We start from the raw sequence: 10,871 nt of genomic DNA, 5'->3' as shown, positions 1-10,871 counted from the left end.
ACATTTAGGCTCTTTGCCAGCATAAAAGTAAGACAGAACACAGTCACAACCAACCAGACTAACCCAGAACACGCCACCTTGTATCTGAGGAGTTTGTACTTCAGGAAGACAACAGGATGGACCACCGCCAGGTAGCGTTCAAAACAGATACAGCACTGGAACAGGGTCCGACCAAAGATGGGAAAACCACCACAGAATGATACTAGAGCTTGGAGAGGGGGAATAGGGAGGTGTATGTAGACAAAGAAGAAGACAGCACACAGGCAGCAGAGGATCTCAGAGATGGCCAGGTTGAGAGCGAAGAACTCTGAGGTCATTGTTTCTCCCGCTCCGGTCACTATCAGCCACAGGACGTAGACATTGGTGGGGAGACTGAGGATGAGATTGACTGCATAGCAGGCAGTGCCGATAGAGGAATTGATTTCCGCATAGCCAGAGAGGACAGAAGAATGGTTAGAAGAGTTCATCTTTTTATTTTGACCAATCTCAGTTTGGAAGTACCAGCTTTGATGTTCCAAGTATCACTGTGGAAGAAAGAGAGAAAGAGAGAGAGAGAGAGAGAGAGAGAGAGAGAGAGAGAGAGAGAGAGAGAGAGAGAGAGAGAGAGACAGAGAGACAGACAGACAGACAGACAGACAGACAGACAGACAGACAGACAGACAGACAGACAGACAGACAGACAGACAGACAGACAGACAGACAGACAGAGAGAGAGACAGAGAGACAGAGAGAGACAGAGGGATACATGTATAAATCTCATGCAATATACAAGTATATTTAAATAGTGTTTGTGTTTTTTAAATACCAACTGAAAATACTAATTACTATAAGATATTCATAACAAACATGCATAAACTATTCCATGCAGAAATTATTTCCTGATTTGAAATGTCTAAGAATTCCAGATATTGAACAGAAAACGGGGAAAGGGGAAAACCTCAGAAGTGAACTGAATACTTCTTCTACAGCAACAATACTGATATTAAAGAGGAAAAATAACCATTTCAAACCTTGACTGGTGGAGTTCTTCTTTGTATTGGAAAGTCTGTGTCCATCAAGAACTGAATGTTGGGTCATACACAACAGACACAACATAACAGTGGCAAAATGGATGGAAAGGGAGGACGTGCCTACCCTTATCCAATGAGAATGCTCATCTTTCTTTTTAACCCCATTCAAAACCATTTCCATTTGGTTTGACCTGAATACAAGTCAGGTCTATTAGTCCCAGTTTGTACACCTGTTGAGTCACAAACAGGTGCAGCAGGTCATTACACCTATGCAAATGATTGTGTTTGACGGGGCCTAATGATACACAGTTTAAGATTGATTGAGGATGTTTTGTAAATCCAGGTTCACACTGCATGCCTTGATGCTCAAATCAGTTTTGTTTTTACTGACTGTCAAAATAGCAAGTTAGAAGTAACCAAGTTGGATTTGTGTGTGTTCAGACAGTAGTCATTTGCTGACATGGCTACATTTGTTGTCACAATAATGACTGGTGTGTGCGCAGTGGTGTAGGTTGATTGGTGCATGTGCTTCCTATATCTCAGAAGTTATGCAGTAAACTAAGGTGACAACAATGCCTTCCATGGACTCTTCCCAGTTGCTTTGAATGTTCAAAATCATAGTGTAAGAACCCTTTTAAATGATCAAAGGATAGGATGATCCAACTTGAAAAACGTTTTGCGGGCTTGCCACAAGTCACATTTCTTGCATATTCACTCATTTGTTTGTAAACAATTAACAAGCCAGTTAGATACCACGGTTCCACGGCAAAAAGATCTGAAGTCGCAAGGCCAGGAATCAGAATTGTATCTGATTTCAAACCACCTACAAAAGTCAGTTGTAATGTGTCTTGAAACATCTGATTACATTTTCATTTTGGCGGTTCAGACTGCAGTAAAAATAACAGATTTGAATCACTTCAAACTGCCAATGTAAACAAGGCCTAATTGACAGCACCTATAGAGGGCTTGCAGTTGCATCACAATACACCTAGCAACCGTACCAGTTGGAAGTCCAGAGTCAGTCTGGTGGAAGCCATCCAATCGTCCACATGGTTGGCTGTGTTTTGCTACCACCGTAAACATCGGGGGGATAACTTATTCAAGTAAGTAAATGATAAACTATGGAGCTATAATTAGCAAGACTGTGTAACCGGTGCTGTACTGCACCATGTAACTCTGCGTTATGTGTGGTTGATTGAGACTATAGACGTGGACTTTGGAGATCAGGTTGTTTTAATTAAGCAGAATTCACTCTCTGCATCTGCATCCAAAAGAAAATAAACATTTGTAGATCACATATGTTCTGCGAATCATCGCCTCTTTCTACAACAGATGCACAATACAAGGGACTGGGATCATTCGAGGAGCTAGCCATCGTTCACACATACAATAGCCTGCTAATACCTTAGCTAGCTATTAACCACATGTTGAATTCAGAATGTTAGTATCCTCCTAAAAAGTACAGTTACAAGTGCATCTTAACAATACCATCCACTTACGAGTGACCTCTAAATATACAACATTATTCATGAACAAAACACTGTGTATGACCGTGCTTAAAATAATCTAACTTTTCTGAAGAAGACAGAAAAGGCGTGCCTACCTCTGATAGTTTTGCAGGGCAAAACATAAGTACACACTCCCCTACCTGGTGAAATTCACACAGTACTTTAACAACTGTTACATTCACCCCTCTTGAATTTCACCAACCTTGTAAAACTGAACAAAATGATCTACCAAGCTCAAGGCTTAATTCTGAATACAGCTCAAAGCTACCCATAGGGTTCGGGTCAAGTGAAAGTTGGTCAGGCCTTCAACTGCCCCTAGACGTATAGTGCATCTTACACTATACCTACCTTCTTAGCCTTAAAAAAATTGTTATTCTGTACTAAATTATATCTCTGTACTATGTTAAACTTGCACCTTCTGGTGGATTGACTCAATTAGTCTCTTGACTGGTTTAACTACCCTCCCCGCCCTTGTGCAACCTGCCACTGGGCTATTGGCCATGGTGACTAACAGTGGCTCTGGCCTTAGATCATTGATCAGAGGAGGGGTTGAAGGAATCAGCTCCAGGATCTCAGAGGTGCTTCCCATGTATTTTTCCTCAAGCAAACAAGGTTCTTCTGGCTCTGACTTTCCATCCGATGTCCAGAGCTCGGAGTAATCGCTTGAATCCTCCGCCAGCCAGGATGCACTTTCCACCCCAGAGTCCTCCATGTCTTCCCTGTCCAGTCCATCGCCGGAGTGGGTGGCCTCTCCTGCAGCTACATTTATTGATGGTCCCGCAGCATCACTGTCATTGAAGTGCACTGAATCATCAATTTCAAATGGCAGGAAATTCACCTGCAGCAGTAGATTCCTGTGAACCACTTTCTCTCTGCTGTAACGGTCTTGGATTATGTAAGTGTGGGTTTGTGGATTGACTGAAGTCACTGTGAAAATCTCGGGGTTCCACTTGTCAGCCAATTTGCGGCAGCCCCTTTCACCCTGGTTGGCGATGAGGACACGATCCCCAATGGACAAACTGATGCCTTTAACCCGCTTGTCATAATCCCGACCTTGTCGTCTCTGTTGCTTGTCAGTGTGCCTTTGGGCAACACTCATAGCTTCCTTCAGGACAGTGATCAGAGTTTTGACATACTTGTTGCAATCCACAACACTGGAGTCGTCCAAAACATTGCGGAACATCACATCCACTGGTAGCCGAGGGACCCTACCAAACATGAGAAAGAATGGCTGGATTTGTTCAGGCCAATGTTCTTTGGTTTTTAAGGGAAGACTCCTGAGCATGCTACCTAAAGTCCTGTTGAAACTTTCAGTTTCTCCATTCCCCATTGGGTGATATGCCGTGGTTCTTGACTTTTGGACATAGCAGTTCTGCTATTAGCTCGCTCTCTAAATTTGCGCCCTGATCAGTATGGATATTTGAAGCAAATCCGTAGACACAGAAGACATGATCCCACAGTTTACGAGCTACTTGCTTGGCTGTCTGGTTTCTGCATGGCCATGCATGGGCAAGTTTAGTGAAGTGGTCACCACCAGAACATCAACTGAGTTCTTCTTACTGTCTTCCACTGTCCAAAAATCCAAACACACCAACTCCATGGGAGAGCAGGTTTTGATGCTCTCTAACGGGGCTCTAGCCACTGGCTCTGGAGTCTTTGCTAGAACGCATCTCTGGCAGCAGCGCACATACTCCTTGATGCCTCTCTTCATTGCAGGCCAGAAAAACCTCTGTCTGGCCAGGTCTAGAGTTCTAGCTTGGCCTTGATGTCCTGCAAGGTCGTGAATGCAAGTCATCGCTTTGAGTCTCAACACCTCTGGCAAGATATACTGGAACAGTCTCCGGTTTGTGTGACTCTCCTTAATGACACGGTACAGAACTCCCTCTCTTAGAATCAAGCGATCCCACTGTTTCATCAGCAACAACACTTTAGAAGAAACATTGTATCGATCTCTTCTGGTGGGCCGTTTCTTATTGAAGACGAAAGGGATGACCTTGGAAGTCACAGAGTCTTGCAGCTGAAGATCTCGAAGTTCCTCGTGCGAGAGTTCAGGCGAAGTGTCAATACCAGGAGAAAGCAGCTGTTGGGTGTTGGAACCAAGCTGGATTGCTTACATCCCCGTTGAACATTCCCAGTCGATATGGAGCTGACATATGGCCTTCACTTCAGCAGTGGTCAAGGAGGTTATATCCTGGGAATAAGAAGCCCAACGGAAGGCATTCAACGTCCCAACAGCCTCAGACAGAAGTGCAAGGCAGGACACCCTCATCAGTCTCTGCGCGACAGTCACTGCTAAGGGGTCGCAGTTCAGTGCATCTGCTACTGTATTCTTGCTGCCTGGGATACGCTTCAAATCAAAGTTGTACAGTGCCAGCTTGGCAACCCGTCTTTGCTCGCAAGCGTCCAGCTTGGGTTTTGTCATGATGTACGTTAACGGGTTACTATCTGTCCAGACAGTGAATTTCTCACACACACTCCATTTCAGTGCTAGAAATTCAAGTCTGTGTGCCGGATACCTTCCTGCGACTTACTCAGGGTCTTGCTCGTGAATGCTATGGGCCTTGCTTTATCTTCACCTTCAGGCACTTGACAAAGTACAGCCCTGAGACCATCCAAAGAAACATCAGTGAAGAGATTGAACGGCCTCTCGAAATCAGGGTGAGCAAGCACAACACAATTCAAAAGACCATCCTCCAGATTCTGGAATACAACGGCACACTCCTCAGTCCAATCCGATAGCGTCAGCTTACGGAAAATCCCACTGTTGCCCTTCTTCCCATCTCTTCCTCTTCTCTTTTGACCCCCAGTGAGTGCAAACAAAGGTCTGACTATGGTGTAACAGTCAGGAATGAAGTACTGGTAATATACCATACCCAAGAAGGATTTCAGCCCCCGAGCAGAGGGAGTGCATCCGTCAATGGCCTCCACCTTCTCAGGATCCACTGACACACCGTCCTCTTTAATGATATGTCCGAGGAATTTCACTGTACTTCGTAGGAAGTGACATTTCTTGGGTGCTAGTTTGAGATTGTTTGCTCTTAGGTGGCTAAACACAACTTCAAGTCGCTGTAAAGCCTGTTCCTCGGTGGGTGCAAAGACCAACAAGTCATCTAGGTAACAAAAGAGATTTGAGAAATTTAGGTCCCCAAATATACTTAACATCATTCTCATGAAAGAGGCCAGGCTGTTACACAGACCTTGTAGCATGCAAATTGTACTCATAAAAGTCCAATCGTGTGGTAAAGGTTGTGTACTTCTTGTCCACACGGGGGGACCTAGTGAATGACCTGCAGAGAGCTGGGACCAAAGTAACAAAGTCTACCATCAGTAACACACTACACCGCCAGGGACTCAAATCATGCAGTGCCAGACGTGTCCCCCTGCTTAATCCTGAACATGTCCAGGCCTGTCTGAAGTTTGCTAGAGAGCATTTGGATGATCCAGAAGAAGATTGGGAGAATGTCATATGGTCAGATGAAACCAAAATATAACTTTTTGGTAAAAACTCAACTCGTCGTGTTTGGAGGACAAAGAATGCTGAGTTGCATCCAAAGAACACCATACCTACTGTGGAGCATGGGGGTGGAAACATCATGCTTTGGGGCTGGTTTTCTGCAAAGGGACCAGGACGACTGATCCGTGTAAAGGAAAGAATGAATGGGGCCATGTATCGTGAGATTTTGAGTGAAAACCTCCTTCCATCAGCAAGGGCATTGAAGACGAAACGTGGCTGGGTCTTTCAGCATGACAATGATCCCAAACACACCGCCCGGGCAACGAAGGAGTGGCTTCGTAAGAAGCATTTCAAGGTCCTGGAGTGGCCTAGCCAGTCTCCAGATCTCAACCCCATAGAAAATCTTTGGAGGGAGTTGAAAGTCCGTGTTGCCCAGCAACAGCCCCAAAACATCACTGCTCAAGAGGAGATCTGCATGGAGGAATGGGCCAAAATACCAGCAACAGTGTGTGAAAACCTTGTGAAGACTTACAGAAACCATTTGACCTCTGTCATTGCCAACAAAGGGTATATAACAAAGTATTGAGATAAACTTTTGTTATTGACCAAATACTTATTTTCCACCATAATTTGCAAATAAATTCATCAAAAATCCTACCAATGTGATTTTCTGCATTTTTTTTCTCGTTTTGTCTGTCATAGTTGAAGTGTACCTATGATGAAAATTACAGGCCTCTCTCATCTTTTTAAGTGGGAGAACTACTTTTTTGCCCCACTGTACATACAGTATCACTGCATTCCCAGCTTAGGGCCTAATGAAATAATTTCAATTGACCAATTTCCTTGTGAGCTGTAACTCAGTAAAATATTTAAAATAGTTGCATATTGTTGTTCAGTATACATTTAACATATTCATAAGGTTTAATGGGGCCCTTTTTTCTTGACAAGGTGAAGGTGCTCTCTATTGAAATGGCACAACAGAATCATTCATATTGATCAAAGCACAGTATATGACAACCATCTTCTATAACTGAGGGATGTCTCCTTTCAAATATGGAACATGACAAAGTAGTAGAAGTAGAAACTGATGTTGCTGCAGCATTGCTCCTCTTCACAGTGGGAATACAGTCGACATGGGTGTCTTGATAGAGGTCACCTACTTAAAAAATATTTTTTTTTTAAAATAATTTAACCTATTTAACTAGGCAAGTCAGTTAAGACCTCCTGCGGGGACGGGGGCTGGGATTAAAATAAAAAAAATAGGACAAAACACATCACAACAAGAGAGACAACACTATATAAAGAGAGACCTAAAGACAACAATATAGCAAAGCAGCAGCACATGACAACACAGCATGGTAGCAACAAAACATGGTAGCAACATGGTACAAACATTATTGGGCACAGACAACAGCACAATGGGCAAGAAGGTAGAGACAACAATACATCACACAAAGCAGCCACAACTGTCAGTAAGAGTGTCCATGATTGAGTCTTTGAATGAAGAGATTGAGATAAAACTGTCCAGTTTGAGTGTTTGTTGCAGCTCGTTCCAGTCGCTAGCTGCAGCGACCTGAAAACACGAGCGACCCAGGGATGTTTGTGCTTTGGGGGAAATGATGTGGATATATTGAAGCAACATCTCAAGACATCAGTCAGGAAGTTGAAGCTTGGTCACAAATGGGTCTTCCAAATGTACAATGACGCCAAGCATACTTCCAAAGTTGTGGCAAAATGTCTTAAGGACAACAAAGTCAAATTACTTTGTGTGGAAAATGTGTGGGCAGAACTGAAAAAGCGTGTGTGATCAAGGAGGCCTACAACCTGACTCAGTTACACCAGCTGTCAGGAGTGGGTCAAAATTCACACAACTTAATGTGGGAAGCTTGTGGAAGAATACCCAAAACATTTGACCCAAATTAAACAATTTAAAGGCAATGCTACCAAATACTAATCGAGTGTATATAAACTTCTGACCCACTGGGAATGTGATGAAAGAAATAAAAGCAGAAATAATCTATTATTCTGACATCTCACATACTTAAAATAAAGTGGTGATCATAACTGAACTAAGACAGGGAATTTTTACTAGGAATAAATGTCAGGAACTGTGAAAAACTGAGTTTAAATGTATTTGGCTAAGGTGTATGTAAACTTCTGACTTCAACTGTATATAGGTCCTGGAGCAGGAAGCTTGGTCCCAGTGATGTACTGGTCTGTTTGATCACTATCAGGCAATTCAACCTGTCTGGATGCTCTCGATGGTGCAGCTGTATTATTTTCTGTGGACCCCATGCCAAATCTTTTCAGTTCCCTGAGGGTTCACAACTGTCATGGTGTGTTTGGACCATGTTAGTTTGTTGGTGACGTGGACACCAAGGAATTTGAAACTCTCGACCTGCTCCACTTCAGACCCGTCGATGTTAATGGGTGCCTGTCCGTCCCTCCTTTTCTTATGGTCCACTATCAGCTCCTTTGTCTTCTCACATTGAGAGAGGTTGTTGTCCTGGCACCACAGTGCCAGTTCTCCGATCTCCTCCCACTCTGTCTCATTGTTGTCAGTGATCAGAAACAATAAAAAAACATGTTTTGTTTGTTTTAATTTATTTATGTTGACAGAATTCTCTTTTACAGAAATCAACTGTTGCAGTGAAGTAGTGAGTCATTGGAATGTATTTGAAATAGCTACAGTATATAAAAGAGCGCGATACCTTAACTAAAGCCAAGTCTAATATATTTCCATGGTAACAGGAGGTTAGCCGTTTTAGCACAGTGGCTAGCTAGGGGAAGCTAATGGTCCATGCATGACTTGAACATGGAAATCAGTACATTTCCCTTTGTGTGCATGGACACCACACTGCTGAATTAACAGTATTCAAATCAGGATAATGCGTAAGTATATAGACAGAATTGCCCTGGTGGGGATGAATAAAGATGTATTGAATAAGGGTAAAAGGTGACTCTGGTAAACATGTCTTCAAAGGATGGTTTCAATTTCAAAACAAAGACACGGCGATTGAATAAAACACTTTATTTTCATTGTACACGGGTTTCTAATTTAATTACTCTCTATTGAGTCACTCCTCTTCTATATCATGGGAAAATAACTAACATAGAAACAGTTATAGTTGTGAGTGTGTGTGTGTGAGAGAGAGCGAGAGAGAGAGAGAGTGAGATTGGACCCATGGGGAAGAAAAACAAAAACAAGGAAGTGGGAAAAGAGTTAAGACAGGAATGAACCAGTCCGTGGTTGGGACACAGACAGTCAATATTTAACTCTTCAGCTCATCACGGAGTCAGTCTTTCTTCACTCTCCACTTCTCCAGGGATTTCTGTAGAAGAATAAAAAGAAAATCATGAGTGAGTATCTTACTTACTAGATCATGTTGATTCTATGTGGAACATATGGGTTCCATGAGACACCGTCACTGCTGCCAATCTTAAGCTGATGGTTTCCATGACCGGACACATTCCTTCATCTCCTCCCCACTCCTGAGTATCAATGTATTAATTATCAAACACGTAACACCGGGACAATAAAAGCAATAAAACCGTTTCAATTCAGGAAGCAAACTGAAATTCCAAATTTGTTTTGCCAAAGGAATTTACTCAATGGAATTGACCCCTTCCCTGATTGTCAAAACGTTATTCCGTCAGTGTTGTTGCTGATTGGTTGTTTTGGGTTCTCACCTCCAGGTTCTGATGGTGTTTGAGGGTCTTGCAGTGGTTCTTCTCAGCCTCGTCAGTTCCGCTATAGAACTTAGAACACACCTTGCAGAAGAAGCCTGACTTGGGGACCAGAAACTCCATGCCTGATAGTGATCAAACAGACCAGAAACAAAACCTATTTTAACATAAACAAACGACATGTGATTACACTATGGGACCTATGTAAACACACACACACTATTCTAACAATCGATAAGCTTGACAAATGTATCATTAGAGCTACCCTAATCAATTTCAACAACTAGTTCATTGTCAAACACAGCAGCATTTAAGTCTCACCGACAGGGCTGTCAGGGTTGAAGGGAGGGATGCTGTAGTCTTTATAAAAGAGGGGTTCCATCTTCATCTTCCTCCTCACCGTCTCCTCCTCTCTCTCCTCCTGAGATGTCCTCCTTCGCTTAGACACCACTGAGATGAAAGAGAAGATGGAGGAAGGGGCAGGGTCATCACTGAGACCTTAACTGTTCTGTTTGAGTTTTCCTAGACCTGACAGGTCACCAGAATGTCCTTACAAGGAAGGAAAAAAATTATAATTCAAGTCTTTAAAGCATTATTTCAAAATATAAAAAAATCAGACACCTTAAAAACAATCCAACTGACGTAGTTTCAGGCCGTCAACCAACCATATTTTTCTACAACTTCTCAAAGAACCCAGCTTTTTGTGCCATCCTGCCATGTTTGCGATGAGGAGGAGTGGCATAACACAAAACAGACTGGTAACCAGGTTAACATGAGCTTGATACCACCATTGATTTGGCCGAGTTCACCCCGAACACATTTTATCATCTAGCCGTATAGTGGTTACCATAGCCACCATTGATCTACATACTAGGGCAGTAACGGTTCACCAAACCCACGGTTAGGTACGTATTGCGGTGTTGGGGCCACGGTTCAGTTTTGGTAGAGTGGGAAAATGAAATGACAAACATTACTGTAACATATTTTCTATGCCAGGTGAAATTGCACCTCATTAGCTCATTGTTATCAATGTATCCAAATAAAATGTCACTGCAGCTGTTTTTCTGGTTGCACTTTTTGACGTGTCTAAGTTTTTCCTTGTTTGCTAGCTAGCCACCTATGGCGAAGAACGTTGCCAGCCAGTATGGCAATGGAACATTTTAGAGCGAACAACTGGGTTGTGTCCATAGAACAAATAGACTGAACGACTGG

The 10,871-nt window shown here is 42.9% G+C and overlaps 1 protein-coding gene across 1 annotated transcript; it reads right to left on the bottom strand.

Annotated features, from left to right (window-relative positions):
* Nucleotides 1–8,568: 8,568 nt before the first annotated feature.
* LOC116352955 (matrin-3-like) lies at nt 8,569–10,154 on the bottom strand. Its single transcript, XM_031819592.1, has 3 exons — nt 9,981–10,154; nt 9,663–9,784; nt 8,569–9,304 (listed from the first exon to the last, which is right to left on the bottom strand). The coding sequence occupies exons 1-3, from the start codon at nt 10,045–10,047 to the stop codon at nt 9,269–9,271; spliced, it is 225 nt and encodes a 74-aa protein (XP_031675452.1). The 5' UTR covers nt 10,048–10,154; the 3' UTR covers nt 8,569–9,268.
* Nucleotides 10,155–10,871: the final 717 nt, after the last annotated feature.

This window comes from Oncorhynchus kisutch, unplaced genomic scaffold (assembly GCF_002021735.2).
Source record: "Oncorhynchus kisutch isolate 150728-3 unplaced genomic scaffold, Okis_V2 scaffold2303, whole genome shotgun sequence".
NCBI lineage: Eukaryota > Metazoa > Chordata > Actinopteri > Salmoniformes > Salmonidae > Oncorhynchus > Oncorhynchus kisutch.
The sequence above is the reverse complement of the archived record's forward strand: the minus strand, read 5'-3'. Positions and strand labels throughout refer to the sequence as shown.

What these genes read in the sequence shown, in the direction of transcription:
- LOC116352955 (XM_031819592.1), bottom strand. Translation starts at nt 10,047, where the DNA reads ATGAAGATGGAACCCCTCTTTTATAAAGACTACAGCATCCCTCCCTTC. An exon ending in CAACCCTGACAGCCCTGTCG is followed by an intron (nt 9,785 to 9,980) that starts GTGAGACTTAAA and finishes GATCACTATCAG; the next exon opens with GCATGGAGTTTCTGGTCCCC. An exon ending in AACACCATCAGAACCTGGAG is followed by an intron (nt 9,305 to 9,662) that starts GTGAGAACCCAA and finishes ATTCTTCTACAG; the next exon opens with AAATCCCTGGAGAAGTGGAG.